Here is a 24,569-nt window from a genome sequence, read left to right on the forward strand (position 1 = left end):
CCTTAATCCAGGCAGTCACATATGCAAAAGTAAGAGAAGATATATCAACTCTACATATTCTATAATCTATACACTTTTACACCCTCAACAACCCAAGATTACAGCATATTAACTTAAGCATGCTTTTGTCCAGCATTTCTTTGTTTTGCTTTGTAATGTCCACATTTCTTAAAACTAAAAAAAAAAAGAATAAAAAAAAGGCAGTTGCTTATCACATAACTAAAATATTTTAATATATAGCATGCAATTTATATTTTGAAATGTTTTATATAAGTACTGTTAAGAAGAAAAAATGTTTTACTTTTTTCTCCTTTTAGTGTCCTTCCAAACTTTAAGGACTTGAACCTTATTTCAAAAATGTGATTAATGCTTTATAGTGTCTCATTTATTCAGTAATTTCAATGTTGCTTGTCTTCTTCCTGTTCATTTCCATCTCACAACCCAAGCACCTGATCAAGTCCAAGGAACTCCTGACTATTCCAGTCAACTCCAGTGCTTTATGGTCTCTCAAACATGTACCTTGGGAGCATTGGAAAAGGTTTCACTGGCAAAGTATGTCTGTGAGCTTTACTATGAGAAGAATGAAAAGCAAAGTACACCTCTGTATGTTGGCTCACTTTTTTATTGGACAAACTTTCTTTCCGGGCATGTGGCATACGCCTGTAAGCCTAGCATCCTGGGAGGCAGATGTTGTTGGATCAAATCAAACTGTTCATAAGAGACCATACTTCCTGGAAAACGGGAAAAGAAGTGACCCCCCCTGAAGGAAACCGTTGTAAAGTATTTCTTCCTTAGTGTGTTCTGCATCCAAAAATGACTTTCATCCACCAGGAAAAAATATTCTGAAGACAGATGGATATATAGCAGCTTGAATCTCACACCTCACTCTCAATATTTCCTGATTGCTGGGATAAAGTTGCTTCTATTCAGCCTAATGTACAGTGAATAATCACTAGTCCCCAAACACTCTACTGTCTCCAATTTTTAATACTTTGCCCTTCTGCCCTGATTTTATCAGGATCAACTCTTTCTGTTGGTATGATTGTATTTTTACTTGAAAAGGTCTTGGCTGCTTTCACATTGGACAGGTTTACACCCAAGGGAGCCTGCAGGATTTTTTGCAGGGGGAGTGCAGACTCAGATCCCCACCCATGCAACCATTCCAATGTCCCATTATTTGGCCATTTCTCTCCATTTGCCATAGACACTGTCCAAATCTCTGTGTGCATACTATGTTTTATGCTTTACATCTACAATGATTACAGATGTTTGGATTTAATTTACAACTTTTATTTCAAATTTTATAGCACAAACACTAATAGACATTTACTAAACTTAAAAAAGCAATAGTCTTGCAATGAAAACAGACTTAGCATTAAAACTTCTCTACCTTTGAAACCCACATTCACTGAAACAGCATTGAAACCCACATTCAAAGAAAATGCATCTGGCCAGTGGCAGGGTAAGTTTACCTTTGGGCTTTTTTTTCAAATCATAGGCTCCTTGCACACATTTCTAGAACCATGCAAAATTTCTTTGATTCACCTTCCTGATTGTATTAATTATACTATATAATAATTGAATTATGTCCCTTGTATAATACAGCGCCACTTGTTAGAGTGTGTTTTAAATTTATAGTTCTAAACAGTTTTCCTTTAAGCAATGAAACAAATCATATGAACCAGTAATGACAAACTGCCCAGTTCAGAACCTTTCAACCATAAAAGGCCACTCAAACTTCTGTCATGGAATCCACCAATATCAATCAATATGCAGAATCTCTGCAGAAGTAAAAGTCATCTGAACAATTCCACATTAAAGAGATCTGACACCAAAGAGGTTGTTGCTAGAAAACAACTTCATATTTCAGTGTTTCATTTACAGATTCAGTCCTGTTGCCCTTGAAGAGTAAATTGCCTATGCTACATTAAAAGAAATGGTAAGTTGGTATACTGCAATAGGGAATGGGTGGCAAGCTGAAAAACAGGTTCATAGTTACTAGGCATCTCATCCAAAGGAGGACATACTCAGGACTGCAGCACCCACCCCCTTCAGATACAAATCGACATGCCGTGAGAGTAGGACCTACAGCTCTCTGCATCAAGATGCAAGTTTTCTACCTGCTGTTCTACTAACACTGCTTTAAAACTGTGTACCACAACAGTGTTACCATTTGCTAAACAAAACAGTTGCACATTTTAAGCAGACTTAGCATGAGCAGCAGTAAACTTCTCTTCCCTTGAAGCTCACATTTCCTTGAAAATGCATTTGAAAATAAATTCCACCTGCTAACTCTGCATTTCACTCTCTCTCACACACACACTTCAACCTCTTAGTGTAAGAAATCTGGACAAAGCCTAAAATAAATAGGGAGAGATTATAAATATTGCTGTCATGAATTTAGAAAATTGCTAGAATAATAGGATTTGTGCGAGTATGCATTTTTCTAAAGGACATAACGTCTACAACTCAAATGTATGTCATTATTTAGCAACTACAATCCTTTTTATGAGGAATATGGGGCAAAAATCTGGACATTCTGCAAAAACCTGGACAGCTGAAGGGTATGCTTACCTCCCTCAGACACGCACACACACACAACCTCTCAATGTCTTAGCACAAGAAATCTGAACAAAGTCTGTTATAATGTTGGGGACAAAGACCTAAAACTGGGGACACATTTAGAAAGTTGCTACAGTAATAGGATTTGTATTACAATACATTTTCTGAAGGATATTATGTCTGAAACTCAGTGATTTTTCAAAAAAAAAAAAACAGAATTTTTATGAAGAACAGACCAAAAACATGAGGCAAAAATCAGGACATTCTGTGAAAATCTGTACAGTTGAGAGATATGCACACAGATATCCCCCTACCTCCTTAGAAATTGGCTAGAACAACAGGTTTTGCATTAGTATGCATTTTCTGAAAGATATGAAGTCTAAAGCTCAAATGTCTGCCATTATTTTCTGACTTCAGTCCTCAATGATTTGCCAGAAAAACAATTTTGTGAGAAGCAAAACAAAAATATGAGGCAAAAATCTGGATAATTGCGAGTCAGGTGTGCTCTAGTGGCAGCTGACATTTGCATTCGTGTTATGTCGGGGTCTACTGTACCCTATTATAACATGTTTATAGCATGAGTGCACTCCTACACTCATTTATTGCATGACTACACTCCTACACTCATTTATCGCATGAGTGCACTCCTACACTCATTTATCGCATGAGTGCACTCCTACACTCATTTATCGCATGAGTGCACTCCTACACTCATTTATCGCATGAGTGCACTCCTACACTCATTTATCACATGAGTGCACTCACACTCATTTATAGCATGAGTGCACTCCTACACTCATGCTCTGATGGCTCCTGTTCAGGTGCATGAGTCAGCAGAAGCACGAGCACAACCCTGAGCCATTTGCTGTATTGCATTCACTCCACACAGCCTACCCCCACAAGGTGTTGTGCTATCAGCAGAGACACTGACATTGCAAATTATGGAGTAGATTTAGTTTATCTGGCAGGAGAGACTCAGACCACAAGCTTTGGGCAAGTTGACAGATGTTGATGCAATGAGGGAAGACAATTGTAGGTGCAGAGTAGCTGTACCGTTTTTGGGCCCAAACTGCATGTTTTGTTAGTACGTGTAAACAATTTAGTTAAAGCAGAAGTAGATTACAGGGTAAATGGATCTTTTGTAAATGAAGCTTTGGAGTCGTGATGTTCTTACACACATCAGGTAACACCACTATCAGGACATACACATATTACTCAAGAAGTCTCAGCCTTTAATGACTATAATAATTACGGAGTGCATATTTTTCTGGTTACATTTACTAATTTTGTCACGTTAAAATCAATTAAGCAGACAAGCAGTTTTGATGACTCATTTTCTGCAGCATTATTTTGCCCCATGCCTTTAATAGCACTCAACTTCTTTAGCCCAAGAATCAGACAAAGGCCCAGTATACAGGACAGTTTTTTATTACTTTTAATTCACTTCGAAAAAGTTAACAGAACAACAGGTTTTACATCAACCTGCACTTTGAAGATTATGTATGGAAATTTAATGTCTGGCTTCATTGGCGTCAGTTTTCAGTGATTTACCAAAAATATCAATATTTTTTTTTTTTTTTTTTACGAGGAGCATGACAAAAATATAGAACTGTTGAAAGCTATGCACCAGATAAACTGCCCAAAGCTAAATTACCAGGCTGTATTTCATAATAGGTGGTGGAGAGATGCTCTCCCAGACTCTGAAAACATTACCATTAATTTAAATAAGAAAAAAATGTTCACTTTGTCAGTCACTGCTAACAGCCATTAGCAATGTCACAGGTTACAATGAGAAAGATATCCTTTCTAGTGCCCATTCAGAGTCACTCTAGCGCTGCTTCGCAACTGGGAGGAATTCAGGCTGCTAGAGGAACACACTTTTCAGGTTTAGTGCTGCAGGATTGATGCACTTTAAATGATGCTAAGAGGGGCGGACATCTCAACCAATTAACTCTCCTAACTAGTAAAACAAGCTGTCAGAAAATAAATATGTTAGAGTGTCAGCAATTCTTTTCATGACACAAGCTGTGTCCTATCGTCCCGTCACCTTCCCTGTGTATAAGGTAAAGGACAATCCGCAGAAAGCACAGGTGTAGTGGGCACCTTCTACTGCCGTCGCAAAAAAGCACCTCTTACAAACTCCTAAGTTGTTAAAACAGAATATCTGCTGCCATGGGCCTAATTTACTCTTTGGTAAAGATACTATTCCTGCTTACAAACACTATATAAAAGCATTAATAAACCCGACTATGCGGACAGCAATTTGTACCTGTTCAGCCCAATTCATTTTCCTCCAAGGAAACAATTTGCGATAAATATTGGCAATTACTGCTAACTACAACCGACATCACTTCAGGAAGAAGTCTAGTGCTTAATACAGTCTTCTTACTGTCTACTATTGAAGAGAAGGGGGCTCATGATTGTGTTATGGTAACACAAATACATAAAATCTGGATTTGATCTGAAGATTGCCCCATTGCATAACCCAGATTTAACACTTTCTAAAGCTGGAAACTGCCAAAAGGGCAACATTTAGTATTTATTTATTGGTTGGTTATATGGTATGTACATCAAATCAAAATTCAGAAAAGGGAAAGCTAGAAAATGTTTACTCTGCACAAGTAGCTGAACTAGAAGCATTAACCACAGCTTGTTAATTAGCTAAAGGGAACATTTTCACTATGTACATTGACAGCCAGGATCCATATGTGGCTGTTCATGATTCTGGTCAGTAGTGGGCATGACAGAAGTCATACTATGAATGAGAGACAATGCAAAACATTTAGATGCTTTAATGGTGCCCCAAGCCATACTTATAGCAAAGTGCAGGGCATATACGAGGAACAAAAATAAGGTTACTTTAGGGAAAGCATAAGCGGAAAGGGTAGCAGGCTCTTACATCCACAGACTCCTACCTACCTACCTATTTCTTATACACACACATCTCTTAAAACACTAAATCACGCACACACCTACCTCTCACTTTTACATTCGTCCGGCGCATCCGCAGTCCAAATGTCCTCTGGAATTCAAATTCCTGGTAGGCGCTCAAAAGACGAAGATTTAAACCATCAGTTGCACAGACACAGAAGACTAAAGCAGGTCGCAAACACCTGCTGCGTCTGTGTGACTGGACAGGATGCAAAGGGCATTCTTAAAGAGGAACGGCCTTTAAAAAAACCAAAAATACTTTTTTTTTTTTTTTTTTTTGTTTTTAATTAAAATAAAATTAATTTCTCAACCAGCCAGTTCCGGGGGGGTGCAAGTGCACCCCCTTGCACCTGCCTGCAGGCGCCCTTGTTTACAGCATACACATGATGTGTCCTTTCAACTAACAAATCTTGCCGTGGAATAGCAGTCCAGTTGCTTATTAGTGCTTTCATAAAATATTATTAATAGTCTGTTCCGTCCATTTTCTCTGGTACAGAAGAATATCTCATGTTTTCCCTGTGTGCCCTGTCCTCTAACTCAAACATTTTTCAAACCGCTCTTGAGCAGATTTGTACTCAGTGCAGCTTTTCTTTATTTTGACCTCTTGATTTTTGCAGTTTTATCAGTTCATCTGAATAGCTGTTTTTCTTCCTTTCTTTTTTCACAAGCTTTTTGTTGTTTGAGTTGATATACCTCTTCAGTGTTTCATTTATTTTAATCATCTCTGAGTACATTTTATTTATTTTTTTATCTAGATTACTGGAAGCCATATCTTAGACCAAAGCTTGAGCATGAACTGCCTTTTGTTGAATAGCTGCGAGATTCTTCCCAGTCTGTTTTCTCTTCACATTTTCTAGTTGATTTTCTTTCAGGCTGTCTTAAGTTTCTTCTTTGCTGGCATCCAGGCAGTGTACTTACTAGGAAGTAACTGAATTTACTAAATCTGGAAGAGTTTTGTCCCTATCGCTCTGTTTATTTATTTTTTTTCCGCACTGGGAGAGCTGAAATTATGCTGTTGATCAATGTGCAACTATCTTGGAAAAACAGAACTTGAACTTTCTGACTGAGAAATTGGCTTTTACTCCTTTCAAGCCTCTTTGCACATCACACCTCACACATCTTTGATCAACATTTTTCATAGTTGCAGTCGTATCGGACAGAAACATTTGTGGGATGCAGGCTTTGACATATAAGAGCCATATACTGTTTTTGTATAGATATGTTGCATCTTTGAAGACAAATCTGTCTTTTACACCCAATGTTGTCTCTGTTTCTTTAAACCAGTCTGACTGCCTTTTTCTTTCCTAAAGTGGAAAAGAAAAGGGAAAGCATGTTACATACTATGTACGAGTTTGGACAGCTTAAGTGTTGCATTGAGAACCAACACTATTAGTCTAATTGGTTGTTTTTTCATTTATGAAAGACAGGGTTGCCCATTTTATAAGTAGATCATTTCCAGGTGATTACTTAACTGTATTGTCATCTGTTTTGAGTAATAAAACAAAATGCTGATGGGGGATAATAGTGCTGTCTGTACTAGGTCAGCATCTACCACCACAGCCGCCTTCAAATGTTTCTCAGTCCAGACTTTACTTGAGTCTGTTACTTGGACATTTGTTCATATAATTTTACAACATTGCAGGCTCTCTGTCTGTTGTAGAAGAAGAGCAGGATTTGCTTTTACTGTCCTTTGGGACTTGTTTTAGACTAGCCACCAGTTGCTGGACGTTTAAAATGCACTATTTGGTGTTCTCCCATTCTTATTATGAAATCCTGCAGCAGTGATTCTTACAGTGAGCATAGTACAGCTGTGAGAGAGTACTGACCATAACAGTAGGCATTCAAATAAGTATGATCATTGTTGAAGAATGGTCTCCTTTCCTGTATCCATAGTTACCGCTCTGTTACAGATTTTTATTGTTTCTTTGTATTACAGAGGGTTTATGCATGTTGTGTGCTGTGTTTGACAACTTCTTATGGTGTTAACAGGAGGCTCTGTAGTATTTAATATACTGGTAAATTATTAAATGTAGTTTTAAATTATCTTTCTTTTGTTGGCTTTGTTTTAAGCTATAAAACTTTCTGTACCCTTTCACAGATCTATTTGTTGATATTACTCTGCCATTTCTTGGAAAGCAGAAAAGGACACTGTAGTCTGTGCAGTTGCTTCTTCCTTAAAGCAGGTCTAACACTAAGGATAGTAGTACACTACAACAACTAAACACACCAGAGATTTGTGACTGCTGGAAAAGATTGTGGTAGAGAATTAATGTCTTCCTTCAAGTTTGCCCAATTCATTTTAAGAATTCCATCAGTACTGAGCTCTTTGTCACAGAGGAATGACTGTGACCCAGATGATTCGGGTTTAAATGTGGACCTAAGCACTGAAGGAGTTGAATTGACCAGCTAATACACGCTAGACAATCCTGGTGGAGAAGGGTGATGGTATTATCTGCTAGTGTTGACTGATATAAGAAAGGTTGAGGAACAAGCATGAAGTGCAAGGGACAGGCATATGCTTAGCTGCACCAGGAAAACACACAAAATTGTAGATGAAATCTTCTCATGCCTGGAAGCACATTTGCTTCACTAAGGTAGTATTGTATGCCCAACTATGTCGACATGCACACCAGTCATGAGACGAACTACATGGGCTTGTGCACTGCAGAAAAATCACTGATGGTGCTGTCTGGATGAAAGCTAATGCTGGGGTAAGTTAATTATTGGAAGGTGGTGGGGAGAAAAAAAAATCTTCCAGCAATGAACCTACTGTTCTTTGAGCATTTACTCTTATCGTGAGTATATTCATTGTTCTTTCATGTAGAAATTACATATAGTATGATTGGTGTTCCGTGTGTATAAACCCTTTTCACAAGTGTAAGGTGCTTAATTGTGGGGCCTGAAGCTCAGAAAAATATTTGAATTCCAACCCTAAACAGCATATTTTAGAATTTCCTGTTGCACAATTAAGGCATTTTTGCAAGTGGGGCTTTACCCAGTGTAGCGGTGTGCATTCCATAACCCTTCTAGATGTGTATATAACAACTCTGAGTTTATTGTACCCAGAGTAGAGGGAATACTCCTGAGATATCACAGTCTTGAATTTTGTATATATTCAGTCATCCTTGGTTGTACAGCCTTGCAGTTTTAAGGACTGCAGTCGTGTCCTTAAAATTGCAACAGTACCCTATTTGAGTGTGGCTTTTTTGTTTTTTATAAATGAACAAAAACAAAGAAATATAAAGTATCTCTTTTTACTGAATATATTTAAATAACTTTTAAACCAGTGATGATAGTAGGTATTGCTGCAAGTGCAGAAGCTGATCAGCATAACATTGCTTACAGAATTTTATTTTATACAGTAATTTTAAATTTGTTTACTGGGGTAGATCGCTGATCAGTGACCAACTGCAGTCTCAGCCCAGGTCACATCAAAATTTAAAAAAAAAGTGTGCAGCATACAAATAACAATGTTTTACATTTATGAATAAGCATATACCATCTGACAAACAGTATATAAATAGAAGCTCTAACAAACCAAATCTATATATATATATATATATATATGTGTGTGTGTGTGTGTGTGTGTATGTATGTACACATGTATATATTTAAAGTTAACAGAAAGAGGAGAACAGTTAAGGTAGGAGAAGTAGATATGGTGGAGATATGAGTAGTAGTTGCTGGTAAGGAAAGTTAATTGAGACTAGTAAGATGATAGAGGGGGTTAGATTATGACTAGTGTTTAGAGCAGTAATGCTGTGGTAAGTTGAATCACAGTTTAGATTGAGTGAATTAATCAGGTGTATGGTGGCAAAGAGACTACCAGCTGGAGATGCTGGTTTATGTGACGTATCCTTTAGATGGACAGTTGCATTCAAACTGTTTTAGTACGCATTGTTTGAACTGTGGCCTGCACAGGGAGTACTTTGTGTGATCAGTTAAAGCAGGAGGAAGTGATTGCCATAGTTTTGGGGTCAGTACAGCAAAACAACGGCTAGCAGAGTGCAGTCTGAGAGGGAGGTACCAGATCTGTCTTAGCTTCTTAGGTTGTAGGTTTGAGTGGCAATAAAAAGTTAAGAAGGGGGGGTGTCAAGTTGAAATATTTTTGAAGAGTAAGAAACCAAGAAGAAGATTTGATCAAGCCTGTACTAGCCGCTTAGCCTTTGAAAGAGTAAGTCAGTGATGTTCATTCCGTAGTGAGTTAGCTATGAATCAACATATGTTATTGGAGAGGATTTTTAAGGGTGGCGGTGTTTTTGGCAGAGGGGAGACCATACTCAAGTTGGGCAAGGAGGATTCCTTATCCTGTAATAGCCCTTGCTTGGATGTGAGAGGAACTGCAATATCTTCTTGCCCAGAAGAGTAGACTGTTGATCTTGGCTGTCAACTTTTCTGTCTGCTCTTGGAAGTTTACTGACTGGACTAGCCAGATCCCCAAATTATCTGGAGGGCATGCAGGGTTTGGTGGGATTTTTATCACAATCAAAGATTTTAAAGAAGTGGAGGGTGTGGATAATCTTTTATGGGTGCCAGATAACATCAACTTTGTTTTTTGGTATTATTTGATACTTTATTGGTGTTTAGTTAGTGCTTTAGCCGAAGAAGGTCCTTTTGAAGTTGAGTTTCAGTTGCATGATATGAGGGATTAGACCTGTAGATTACTATGTCATCTGCATAAAGAAGTAGTGGTAAGTAGGGATAGGTCTAGCGGAAGCTTGTTGGTGAAGATTGAGAATAGAAGAGGTACTCGAGTGGAGCCCTGTGGTACTCCACAGTGAAACTGCAACTGTTGGAAAGAGTAGGTCCTATCTTTATCTGGAATGAATGGCTGGATAGAAAGTCTTTGAACCGTGCAGTGCCATCAAGACTGATCCCAGTATCTTGCAGATGGTGAAGTAGAATTGAGTGGTCGACTATATCAAAGGGCACTGGTTAAGTCAATGGACAGGGCTCCAGTAACATTTCCTTTATCTGTATTAGTTAAGATGTTAACAGTCAGAAGTGATTTTTTTTCAAGAATTATACCAAGGGTAGGTAGAATGAAAATAAGGTGAAAGTGACTGCAAGAAAGAGGTTGGTTTCTTTTGGTATTGTCCAACAAAAGATGATTTTCAAATATTTGGAATAGTACTAGTGGTGTGGTAAAGGTTTTAATGTGCTTTAAGAGGGGTGGTGATGACATTTCTGCAGTGATGCAAGAACCAAGGGCAGATGTTGTCAGGTCCTGATGGTGAGTCCATATGAATATGTTCAAGATGGGTTAAAATTTGCTTAGAAGTAATTTTTGGGGAAGTAAAACGGTGCTGTGAAATCGGGGGGTTAGGCTGTGTTTGTTACGTGGCTGCATTTTGGGTAGGTGAAGGGCTCCCTATCAAAATGTCAGCACTCAAAATGTTGAGTGTCGACATGCCAAAAAAAGTGACTGAAAGCGCAGGAGAAGAGCGAATCTCAAATATTGCTCTTCTCCTTAAAACTTTTTTTTGCATGGGGCAAGCCCCCCCCCCCTCCCAAAACATATATATGTATACCAACTCCAAGATCACCATACCTCAAGAGAAAAGGGAATATACCGAGAAATGGCATCCTTGACTTGGTGCAAGTCTGATCTTTTAGCCATTCAGTCTCCATATTTTAGGACTCAGTCTAGCGGGTCCCAACATATCAAACAGTTACCTAGGTGAAGATGTGGAAAGGTTTGAGAATTCTCTTAGGAAGTCCAAAGGGATAAGATTACGAGAAGGGCAGGGTATGTACACTGGACTGTATAATTCATTTGGGGAGGATCTTCCTGTTAATTTGTTTACTTCTTGCTAGTAATGTTTAGGGAAGTGAAGAAGTAAGGTTTGTTTGGATTGTAGGTTTTTGAGTCTCCTGGTTGCCTGTGTTATCATGGTCTTAAGAATTTTGTAATGATCACAGTTGTTGGGAGTATGGTCGTGTTTTCATGTTTTCAAATTTACCAGGATTCATGACATACTTTTGTAATGAATTTAAACTCTCTGGTGAGGCATTGAGTTTTGGTGTCTTTCAGCAGCTTGAAATCAGTGAAAGGGTGCTCTGAAATGTGAGTTAGCTTACTGGCAGCAATGTTAGCATTAGAAGCGGTGAGTAAAGGGGACCAGTCAGTAGCAGCAAGCTTTGAATGTACACTTGAGATTTTATTGAGGAGCTTAGGTATGAAACTTATTAGTCTGGGGTGGTGTTTGACTTGTATATTTTCTAGGAAGAATGTGATGAGGCAGTGATCACCAGAAGTGGGTGGTTGAATGGAGAAAGAGTAAATATCATATCACCAGGATCGGTTGTAATGAGGTTAGAAAGTGAGTAGTGATTAGATTTGGGGATTGGGTCTAGTTGGGATATCTGCTAGTTATAGTAGGCAAAAATATTCAATAAATTCAGTTAAATCACAATTTATTGAGCTCAGAAGGCTTAGGTTAAAGTCGCACATTATGATGCATTCATATGGTTTGATGTAAGAAAGTATGGATGGGAGTATTTTTTTAAATTTGTGAAGAAAAGATTGAAGTAGCAGATAGGCAATAGCCAGGTACAGGTGCTGTGAGGACTTTGCTGGAAGTTTAGTAGGTAACCAGTTGAGATCAGACTCAGTGGATATATTGACCTGAGAAATAACTGAGATGTTAATAAAGGATTTCTGTGGTAGCATAACACCACAACCAGATATTCTGCCTGGACTGGCATCACATGAATTATGCCCCTGGAAGAAATGATGTATATAATGATGATGCCTATTCCTTAGCCAAGAGTCAGTTATTGCAAGGAGGTCAGGGGAGTGGGAACTGAGGAAAGAGCTTATGCTTTTAGTCTTGTTTGTAATGCTTTGTGTTAAGAAGTGCACATGACCGTGACCGAGATCCTGACTTTGGAGTGTATGTAGGTTTGTGAATTGAGAGGTGTTTACAGATGATGCCACTGTTGTGGTAGTTAAAAATAGGGTGACATGAAAGTGCCAATGCGAGAAGTAGATGAGGTAAGGGAGAGAAAACTGGTAGTGTTAACAGATAAGTTTAAATGTGATTAGACTAGTGACACATGAGATGGGAAGAGTTACTGTTTTAGAAAGTAGCATATGGGAATGAATATTAGAATATGTCTGAAGTGGGAAATGTTATGGTAATAGGTTTGCAGGTGATGTTCAGAGGTCTGAGAATATGCTTTCACTAGAGCTTGAGTGTCCTGAGTGCAGTACAAAATATAATAGAATATACTAGCTAAGGGTAGGTCTTTGAATGTGTTGTGTGGCTTTAAGAGGTTGGTCAGATAACAAGATTTGCATGTGTGGTACAGAGCGTTAATTCCAAGGATCGGTGTGGGGGGTGGCTGGAGAACAAAGTGGGCCACACCTACATGCTTGCACATGTCAGTCTACAGTTGCTCAGTAGACCTGTCACCTGTGAGTTTTGCCCCTGCCTGAGAAGGATTGCCATCGAAGAGTAAAAAAGTTAGTTTTTGCTTTTAAAATAAAGACGAGGGCAACTTTAAACAGATACTTTAATGCAGTTAATAATACAAATGTAGGTTCACTTAAAATTAAAAAAAAAATCATAGGAGACACTAAGATGTGGAGGAGAAGATTGGCTACCTAGTGCAGGTGGACACACAGGTATAAGATCCTCAGGGAAGCAGGGTGATTTGACCACAATTGGAAATTATTAGCTTATTGTCTCTGATAGTAGCAGCCATGATAAGTATACATCCAGAACACAAATCTACAGTTGTGGCCTTATTGTGCAGTCCTTTTTAAGAGTAAATAAACTGAGGGCTGTGTTTAAACAAAGATGGGTAAATTTTAACTTGTTGCATGCCTTATTTCAGCTGACAGAAGTTCTGTAAGGATCTGTGACTTCACTTCCTGGGAGGGGGAAATTGTAATTGAAATATGTATAGGTGCACACTGTTTGGCACTGTCTTACAAAATGTAAAATTAAGAAATTGAAAGAGAGATTTTATTAGACAAAGTAGAAAGAGTGGGAACAAGCTAATGAGATGATAAAGAGAAGTGTTTGAAATTAAAAAAAAAAACAAGGATAAAATCAGTAGAAACAGCACTACGGCAAATAATGCATGTACAAAGCAGCATTACAGCAAACAGTATCTTTAGCTAAGCAGTACTACAATCTAGCAAACTGATGAGCTAACTTAATTTGCAAGTAACTGACTTCTGCACTACACTTAGATGTGCTTTATATACAAATACCACATGGAGAAACCACTTTTCCTTTTTTTTTTTTTTAAATGACTGAATTAGAATAACTCTGAAGAAGAGAGGTAATAAGCAGTATAAGGGTGAAGTGCATGACAGCCAGTAAAATCAGCGGCAATTCATTTGTCTGTTTTTTAAACATTAATAATCAGGAAAATAATCATAAAATTCGCGTGTTTTGTAATTCTTTTTTCTACAAATATGCTGTATTTTTACTGCTTTTACTGTATAAATGAAATCTACAGTAACCAACTGAAATAGCTCAGTCATTTTGTCCGGTTATCTTTGACCTGCAGTAACTCGGTTGTAGATTTGTTTTAAGGTCACAGGCAGCTGAATATACTAGACTATTTTACACTTAACAGCAAGAGGATCTCCAGTTTGATTCTCACCTAGGGTGTCTTGTGTGGAGTCTGCATGTCCCCACCCTGTGTTCATATGCTTTTCATCTGGGTGCTTCGTTTTCTTACGCATTCCAAAGACGTGTAGTAAGTGGATTGGACACTCTTAGTCACCTGGTGGTGTGAACCTTTGCTTTAGATGATTGTCTCTATTGAGGGGACACCCTGACCCCATAAGCAAGAATGGGGTTGTAGATAGATGGATGAATACATATAACCATTTTATGTGTATGTATGTCTTTTTAGATGCATGCAAGTAGAGTGGCCTGTGTTTGGTCAAAGTGCACTTTTTTCAAATACATGTCATTTGAGTTAGAGTGATAGATTGAAATGCCATTTGAAAAGAGTGAATGGAGATCTAGTATTTGCAAGACTGAATACTAGAAATACAAGAATTTTCTGTTTTCTACAATATTGTAAGATCTCAGAGTTGGTATATTGTTGGTGGCGGTGTGTGTGCCCATACTGCCCCTATACATATATATATATATATATATATATATATATATATATATATATATATATATATATATATATATGTATGTGTGTATATGCATATATATATATATATGTGTGTGTGTGTGTATATGTATATATATATATATATATATATATATATATATATGTATATATATAAAATATATATATATATATGTGTGTATATATATATATATATATATATATATATATATATATATATATATAAATATATATATATATATATATATATGTATATATATATATATATATAGATATATATATATATATATATATATATATATATATATATATATATATATATATATATATATATATATATATATATATATATATATATATATATATATATATATATAGACATATATATATATATATATATATATATAGACATATACATATATATATATACACGTATGTGTATATATGTAGATATGTGACTATAAAAATGTAAAACAAGGAAAAGGAAGTGCATTTGAGTTTCTCTGTATTCGGCTGGTTGCTTTATTTATTTTCTTTTCCTTCCTTTATTCTTGCCTTCTGTTCATAGATAGCAAGGAGGGATGGTACCTGAATGCTGTATAGGCTGGGCTTGGTGGGCTTTTGGAATGGTGCATCTTTACTATCAAAATGTAATGGCATTATGATTCAATGTCCAGTCATTGTCAGCTCTGAAGTGGACTGGTATGAGCTGATATTTAGCTTCAAAGTAGCTTGAGTGAAATAGATAGAATTTACTTAGGTATATGTTTTCCTTCCCCCTTTCCACCCAGGCTGCTGGCGACCTGTTCTGCTGACCAGACTTGTAAAATCTGGAGGACATCAAACTTCTCCCTTATGACAGAACTGAGTATCAAAAGTAATAATCCAGGGGAGACATCCCGTGGTTGGATGTGGGACTGTGCTTTTTCAGGAGATTCCCAGTACATTGTCACAGGTAAGTTGCTCAGCTAGTAGCATGTAATTGATTTGCTTTCGGTGCTTTCAGATGTATACTCTTTTCAAGCAGTTTCTTCTTTGTAATTCAGTGCAGTGAAAACAAAGTTGCATTTTTTACTGCACGTAAATGCTTTAAATTTCCCGGTCAACAAATGTTAAAATAATAAATTGATGCTTAAAAAGAAAAGTTTTAAGTTTAGCAGTGTAATACAGCAGTCCTTGCTTCCATAGCCAGCAAACATGGTTTGAGAACAGTGTGCATTTTACTGATTATTTTGAACAGTGTGATCCTTTCCATCCTAGATGCGTACCACTTTTAGTATCTTCCAATGCAATCATCATGCAGACATTTGCTAGGTCATTTTATTTTACGGATGGTATCTGTGAAGCTCTTCTACCTAAGCCTTTATATTAGGTACACTATCTGATTCAGAAATTTTAGAAAAGCTCAGTGTAGTTTTATAGTATTTGCCTGTGTGTTTAGTCTGTACTGCTTTCTAAAATACAATCACGTGGTTCAGCAAATGCAGTGTTATGTGATCTTATGTGGCATTTTTTGTTTAAGTTAATGCTGCTTTTCTTGAATGTGACTTGGAAGTCTGTTTACAGAAAGTATTTTTGGTCATCAAAGAATCATGAAGTGTACTTCTTTTGTTGACTGCGATAAAAAAATGCTTATTTGTGTAGCATTTTACTGTTGTTTTCAAGTTGCACTGGTTAAAGGTAGGGCAGATTGTACTGTGTTTTTAGATAGAAACAAACATAATTCTGATGCTTCCAAGTTGAAAACTGTCTCTTAGAATTTTTGTCGTCTTGAAAATTATTTTAAAGTAAATTCTTTCTGTTTTCAGGTAAGCTTAAGTGACAATTGTTCCTACCACTCAAAGATAGCAGACGAAAAAGAAGCTTGATGTTGTGCTGTAATAAGAAAATTATATGTTACAAAATGGTTTATCTTTACCCTAAGATGATTCAGAAGCAGGGTTCTTAGACTCATAGGTTCATAGGTTCATACTAGGCTATCTGCCCTAGGGCATTTATAAGCCTAGCCAGAGTGTGTTTGGCTTTCGCCACCCATTTTAAATTAATTTTGCTATGCCCTTTTTCGAGGTTAGTATACTGTGCCTCTGTCTAACAGTGACACAGAAGTGATACCCGGGGTAAACCTACGATCTCCCATCCACTCATCAAGATTCCTCTTGAAGAGAGTCAATGAGGGACTCTGCCTAACCTGGACTAGGATTTTATTCCAGAGTGAAGGGAGCCTCTGGGTTATGAATCTGTCCCTCCAGCATGTCCTATTTATTTCAATGCTGAGGTTCAAGTCTCTCGAGCGCATAGCTCAATGGGATTTGGATTTCCTGAGGTGCAGCATGTCCATTAATTCCGGGTTGGATGTGGCTTCATACATCAGGCACAGATGAGCAGGCGGTATGCCACTGAGTAGAGTTGGAGTTTCTTTATCCGGGCAGCATATGGCATCTGTTTGAGCCCTTTGATCCTCTTGGTGAGGTACTTTTGGGGTCTTTCCATTTGCTGCAGGTGTCTGGTAAGGTACATCCCAAAAGGGGCATTGTACTCAATTATGGGCCTGATGAGGGATGAGTAAAGAGGCACGATGACCTCCCCTGATCTAAATGTGAATCTCTTCATGATTAGGTGGGCTATATAAAATGTTTTTTTAACCACTTTGGCCACTTGGTTGTCAAATTGAGAGATTGCTATCAACTTGGGTCCCCAGGTCCCTAATTACTTCTTCTGTACTTAATGGATTAACCACCCATGTGGTAATTTGTGGGCACTTTGTTTTTGCCAAAGGGGATGACTATACACTTTTTGGCGTTTAGCTTGAGGCCATGGCTCTGGCACCAGTTGTCTGTTTCTATGAGGCCCTTTTGGAGGATGCTTGTGTCGGCTGGAGAGTCGATTATGGCACCCAGTTTGCAGTCATCTGCGAACTTGGTCAGCCACAGTCCTTCCGTGTTGGCCTGTACCTCGGAGAAATATATACCGAACAAGAGAGGTCCCAGGACTGAGCCTTGTTTGACGCCACTTGTAACTGGTTTGGAGTCTGACATGGCTCCAGCAATTCTAACCATGTGGGTTCTGTCCTTGAGCCAGTTTGCAACCCATCTAGTGACACAGGGGTTTATATTTAAGCTGGTGAGCTTATCTATAATGCCCGAGTGGGGTATTGTATCAAAGGCTTTTGCGAGGTCCAGGTAGGCTGTGTGGACCACCTTCCCCTCGTCAATGGTGTTGGTGACTGTTTCAAAGAAATCAACCAGGTTTAAGAGACAGGATCTGCCCTTAACAAGCCGAACTGGGTAGGATCTAGTGTCTGTAGGTCCCCAATATCTTTATTTATGAGGTCCATGATGATCCTTTCCATAGCTTTGCAGACCAAGCTAGTCAGGCTTATGGGGCGATAGTTTCCAGGATCCTTTGAGGCACTACGTTTATGGAGAGGGACCACTGTTGCTGTATGACACTCTTTGGGTACATATCCTGTAGTAAGGCTGAGATTGAACAGTAGTTTTATGTTTGGGTTTAGCTCTTCTTGGAGTTCATGTAGGACGCAGCCCGGGACACAGTCTGGTCCCATTGATGCTGTGTTTTTTGCTTTGCAGTGGACAGCTCTTACCTGAGTATCTGAGATGTCAGGGGGGCAGCACTCTGCTGGGATAGATATTTGCCCTTTTGGTGGTGGTGGGGGGGGGAGAAGTTTGCGCTGAACCTGTCAGCTAGGATGTTGGCAGTGTCTGTGGGTTCGGTGTATTTTTTGTCATTTTGGACTAATTCTGAGCATATCTGGGAATTCCCACCCAGGTTCCTAACATAACTAAAGAAAGCCTGGTGATTATCCTTAGTGTCCTGTGCAATTTTTCTCTCGAAGCTGGCCTTAGACGATTTTATGAGTGCCCGTAGTTTTTTGTTAATACTGATCAGAGATGCCTTCCTTTTTTGGGATTTTGCTCTATCATGTAGTAGCTTCCTCCTTCTGTTGTATAGTTTGTTTATGGCTGGGGTCCACCAGACAGGACGTCTGCCTTTGGAGGATTGGGTCTTGGTTTTATTTGGGATTGCATGATCCATGCATTCCTGAAGGTGTTCATAGAATGTGTTTATAAAGGATTCTGCGGTCTGGGCCGTATTTTCCACAGGCCCGGAGGCTTTGAAGGATTCCACCTCGGTTTTGAGGAGTGTGAAATTTGTTTAGAGAAGTTTTTCACTGTGGTTTTCAGGGCAGGGGGTGGAGTCGGGATGTGAATATCCAGTGAGATTAGTTTATGGTCTGATCTTAACAGTGAGGGATACACTTCTGGTCTGGAGCATAGAGTCCCCATGTTGGTGATGATCAGGTCCAGTATGTTTTCCCCTCTTGTGGGAGTGGTAACAAGTTGTTCCATAGCATTTGAGTTTATAAATTCTAGGAACCTTTGGGCTAGGGTGTTGGAGCTAGAGTAATGCTCCCAGTCTATGTTTGGGTAGTTGAAGTTGCCCAATATAATGGTGTTTGGAGAGACCTTCATATTTTCCAGTGTTCTCAGGAAGGCCGAATGGGATTCCTGGGTTTGGGAGGGTGGTCTGTAGCAGGCTATAAACTGGAAGGCAGTTTTACCCACTGTTAGTTGCACATGGATAGTCTCTGATGCTTCGTGCTGTGCCACCAACCTGGAGGTGTGGGTATCTTTGACGAATATTGATACTCCTCCTCCTTTTGTGGTTCGGTCCAAGTTTTGGGGCCGGAAAGCATGGTATGAGGTATAACCTGGTAGTGCTGGGGTGCTCTCGGGAGCCTTGAACCAGGTTTCTGTTACTGCACAGATATCTATGTTCTCCATGTTAAGGAGAGTTTCGAGTGCATGCATCGTGAGGTTTAGACTTCTGGCGTTGAGTAGCATTACTCTTAGTTTCTTATCCCTTGTGATACCTATGGAGGTGGGTTTGTCTTTTGAGCCTTGCCTAAAAAAGGCACTAATGGGGGTAGCAAGAGCCTTTGCCAATATCCGAAAGCCCAGGGGTGACAGGTGCAAGCCGCCCCTAGCGAAGCATCGAGGCTTGTTGAGCATGTCATCCCAGGCTGACAGGCATTGGATCCCCTTTGAATGACACCAATACTTAAGCCAATTGTTGAAATTGATCATCTTGTCTTCATATTGTGGCATCATTCTTGGTGTGGGTAAGATGCTACTCAAGGTCAGGGTCATACCGGCTTGGGCTACATGCTCAGAGAGCTCCTCTATCTCTCTTTTCATGTAGTCCAGGGAGGTACGTCTCAGGTCATTCACACCAGCATGGACAATGACTGAGTCATATTTGTACTTGCCTTGGAGTGACCTGAGTGCTTGTGTTATGTGGTGGATCCTAACGCCCGACAGGCAGCTCACCGTGACCTTCTCCTTGTTCAGCCTGGTGAGCAGGGACGTCAGTGTGCCTGGCGATAAAGTCATCTATTACAAGTGTATCAGGTGTGTTGTTTAGCTTAAGGGCTGTGACTGTTCGGCACACTGGCTTTGTGAGCTATGTATTGCACGTGTTTTGTTTTGGGGTAGCGGTTGCTTGGGTGTCTGCTTTGGAGGTCTCTGCTGCTTAGGCAGATTTTTATTTAGATCCTCCGAGTATGTTTTTGTGTGTTTGTGTTTGGTTTGCTGTCGTGGTAGGTCTATGTGAGACTGGTATAGTCTCTATGGTCATAGGCAAGTACAAGGCTAGCTGCTTTACTGGGCCATTATAAGCTATCCAATTTCCCTTTCAAATATAAGAATCAAACCCTGGAGCTTTTGCCTATGAGGTAAGCACCTTAAAGGCTGCATACAACCTCCAAATTCTTAACAGATTGATCCAAGTCTGTATACGAAATGGTTATTTTCATCACCTTCCATCTATGGATGTCTAAGCTGTCTACTTTTAAGCCATTCTATCTTATTTTCACCTGGGTCTAGAGGTTATTTCAGATTTCTTTTATGTGGGACTGCAGCTTGTACTTCAATGCTTTACAGGTTGACAGCAACCTCTTCTTTGATAACCACATTGCCACTGTAGTCAGAAAGTCCTTCTAAGTGCCAAATCTCATTACAAAAGGTTTCTCATCTAGGAAGAAAGAGGTCATAATCCCTCTCTACTCATCCCTCATTAGACCTGTTATAGAATACAATGCCCCATTTGGTATGTGCCTCACTAGGCATCTACAACAACTGGAAAGGCCACAAAAATACCTCACTAAGAGGATCTTAGGCCTTAGACACATGCCCTATATGGACAGACTCAAAAAAACTCCAGCTATACTCTGTCTCTTATTGCCTACTTAGAGGCATTCTCTGCTTGACCTACAAAGCCATGTCTGACCCAGAGCTGCTAGATATGCTACACCTGAAGAAATCCCAATCCCTCCATGCCACACGCTCCGGGGACCTTAACATCCTTACCACAATAAACAGAACATGCTGGAGGGACAGGTTCCTAACCCAGAGACTTCCCATACTCTGGAACAAACTTCCCATTCACATCAAGCAGAGCACTTCACTGGCCCTCTTTAAGAGAAATCTTGACGAGTGGATGGGCAATAGGAAATTCACCCCAGGGATCACTTCAGTGTCCTTGCTTGACAGGGGCACTGGGAACTAAGTTTGGGTGGCATTATGTCAGAGAATCTTCTTGGGCTAGACTTATATAGGCTCCAGGGCCGTTAGTCTAGTACACACCTATGAATTGCTTTTGTGCCACCTGTGTTTGGTTCCCAGTTTCATTGCATTGTGGAAAACATTTTTTTTTTCCTGGTGCTATAATCTGCCTGCACCTGCCGATCCTTGGAGTTTTTGATTATGTTGCTTGTGTAAGAGACTATTTCAAAGCAGGAAACTAGCGCAGTTTCAGTCATAATCCCCATTTCTTTGCTTTATCAACAACTTTAGTTACTGAGGACTTACTTTCTTTTGGTAAGGATAGCCACAAGTGCCTTCATGCTATCCGTAATGAAGATGAGTCAGCTTGATACTGTTGCATTTACTTACATTTAAGAGAATGTAGAGAGAATGGTTTCAGTTATTACCACTAAATCCTTTACTTTTGATGTCTCTTTTGGTGTTTGTGTGTTTGTGTGTGTGTATGTGTATGTATTCTGTATAATAATAATAGTAATAATAATAATAGTTAAAGTTCTACATGTAGTACTTTACTCAGGCAGAGAATTTCTGTTTTGACCAAATCTAAAATATCAGAATCCTTTGTTTCCCTCCTCTAAAGGACTGACTTTTTAAATGGTATTTATAATGTAGTATTGCATAACTTTGATAGTTCCCCATTGTCTTTGATGTTTATGTCTAAAGGCGGTATACATTACATGACACAGTCTGCACCCTAGTTGATTGATATAATGCAGAAATTTTGAAAAAAAATATTCCATACCTTTCATGTTTCTTTATCCTTTGCCAGTAGAAGCAGATCTGTATGCTTTCCTAACTAACTTACCTGAGCAGCAGAAGCATAGCTAGGGTGTGGTAAAGGAGGTGGCAGTGCTAGATGTGAAGTGCTGGGGGGTATATTCAGCAAAAGATGATCAGTGTTCACTCACTACCGGCATTTGAATGCTAGTATTACATTCAGGCTGAAACACTTTAGGGTTCTCTATGTGGCAGCCATAAACTGTAGCTGCTTCTTTTTTTTGTCCTCAACGTAAAAGTTGAAGGGAACACCAGATCAGGGGATGACCAAATGCACCAGAATAGCTAGCTGTACCTCTGCTGAGTGGGCAAAAGAAATAGTACTCCCTTTGATTAAAGCTTTTGTAAGGGATTTGATAAAATTTGTATCTGCTGATGATGGTATTGTTTTTTCCATTAAATTGGTGATTGGATCCCTTATCACTTTAGCACCTTGGAAGTAGTAGAGGAATGTTTGTCTATTATATATATATATATATATATATATATATATATATATATATATATATATATATATATATATATATATTGCAAGGACCAAATAGGTGCAGCGGAGATAAATGCAAGGACCAAATAGGTGCAGCGGAGATAAAAGCATAGAAAACAAAAACACCAGTACTCGATGAGTGATGAAATGCACAAAGACCAGCCAACTCCGATTTATTGGCAGAGAATATGAATGGTCAACACATACCGGTTTCAACGCATGGCATCATCAGTGTGGGACACATAATATCTGCTTCCTCATCTTATAAAGTATGCGTTTAAAGATGCAGCCACATTTTGTCAAAAAGAACTGAAACTCTCTCAAATTTTTTTTTAAGAGCAAATATAAAAATTTTTTTTTTATCTGTTTACAATAGTTATACCTCAACCTTATCACCAATGGTCATTAAGTCCTGATTTAAATAGTGGACACTAATTATCCACATGCGCTCCTTACGTGTCAAAATACTATGTTTTTGTGCCTCAGTTACTTAAGTTGGATGAGTTGTACTGCAACACTATATAAGTTAACCTCTCATTTTTGGCCAGTGAAGTGCTCCCATGTAGCTGAAGAATTCAGCACAGTATCCCGAGCTACAGATGGCTGTCACATGCCTTACTAGCTCTTTGAAATAACAAGGACTGATGTTCTTCATGTTTCACTGTTGCAGTCATTATATTTGGGTAATCTTCTGGCAGGTTACCCTGAATAACAAAGTCTTGGGTCCTGCGTCAGTTGCTGTCTCCTCTTCCATGACTTCAGGTTGTCAGGGGTATAAAACATGCAGCTGACACCATTTTAATCAATCATGTTAAGTTGTCATTCTCGCCCTCATTCTTGCTGGATGGGTTTGGAGCCGATCCTCGGCTCCGACTCAGCCTATACTATAGCTCGAGAGCTATTTTTACCGGCTCGAGGCAGCCCTATATCCCACAATACCATGCGCTAACTCCCCAGATCTCGTTTGCCGCTTCGCTGCGAGGTTGCTTTTTTTACCGGCTCAGGTCAGTAAAGAAATTTTTTCAGTAAATCTTCGAATTTGGGATAGTTTATAGTTTAGCCCCTTACATTAGTTCCCTTTCGATTTAGTTTTACTTATTAGTGATATTTCGTTAAGCCCTACCCACCCCTTTAGCTAATTTTTATAATCGGGCCTACGGGCTTTAGTTTTTGTTTACCCCCCCCCGTTTAGTGGTGTGTGTGTTGTGGTCTTAGTCAGCCCCCTTAACTCCCCCTTGGGTGTAAGCGAGTGAGTGTGTGTGCTGACTGTATTACTGTCCTTAGGGCAATGTCCAAAGACGCTAAGGTCTCGGGATTCAAGAAGTGTAACTCGTGCTGTCAGAAAATGTCTCTGACAGGCGGTCACACTTTTTGCATCTACTGTTTGGGGCCTTTGCACCTGCAGGACTCTTGTTCCGTCTGTCACGGATTTAGTTCAAGAGTCCTGCAGGAGCGTCGTAATAAACTTATTTTGAGGGGCTTATTGAAGCCCGATGACTCCCTGTCCAAGTCTGGCTCGGGGAAGTCATCTAAGCCCGCCAAACCCTTGGCTCCAGTTTCTGAGTCGAGGGCTGGTGAATCTGACATTGTTTCGACATCGGCTCAAGTCGGAGCCAATACGAGCAAGACCGTATCCGCTCCGAAACCTGTATCAGAGCTGACTTCAGCGCACAAGCGCTCTAGATCTCCCTCACTAGAGTCCGTCCGATCGGCTCCAAGATCGCCCCTCCTATCGGAGCGGAGTCATAGGACTCATTCCTCCAGGTCGTCTAGGCTCTCCGACCACGATATTGAGAGAGTGGTCAATAGACTCATAAAATCTCAGGCACTGGCCCAAATGCTTCAAAGCCCGTCTCACCAGAATGTGGCTCCCTCGGTACCACCTTCGATTCCTCCTCTGACTCTCCAGTCGAGTTCGGAGCCGGAGTTTGTTGGAACCGTAACCTTGCCCACGTCGGAGCCGATACTTCCACCTTCGGCTCCGGCATCATTTGCTCCGACCTCTTCATTGGTACCGTCCGTGGAGAGGTCCGGACGCCGAGACTCCATTGTCGGCTCCGAGGGGGCGAGTGGCATCG

The 24,569-nt window shown here is 39.5% G+C and overlaps 1 protein-coding gene across 4 annotated transcripts in view; it reads left to right on the forward strand.

The window, feature by feature from the left end:
- MLST8 (MTOR associated protein, LST8 homolog) overlaps window positions 1-24,569 on the forward strand; it is a 597,189-nt gene that overhangs the window by 550,229 nt on the left and 22,391 nt on the right. For all 4 annotated transcript variants that reach the window (XM_044089213.1, XM_044089214.1, XM_044089215.1 and 1 more), the window contains one exon: window positions 15,396-15,559. In XM_044089213.1, coding sequence (XP_043945148.1) covers window positions 15,396-15,559 — 164 coding nt within the window. The remainder of the gene's footprint in view (window positions 1-15,395; window positions 15,560-24,569) is intronic.

This window comes from Protopterus annectens, chromosome 12.part0 (genome assembly GCF_019279795.1).
Source record: "Protopterus annectens isolate FY-2018-M chromosome 12.part0, PAN1.0, whole genome shotgun sequence".
NCBI classification, from domain to species: Eukaryota; Metazoa; Chordata; order Ceratodontiformes; family Protopteridae; genus Protopterus; species Protopterus annectens.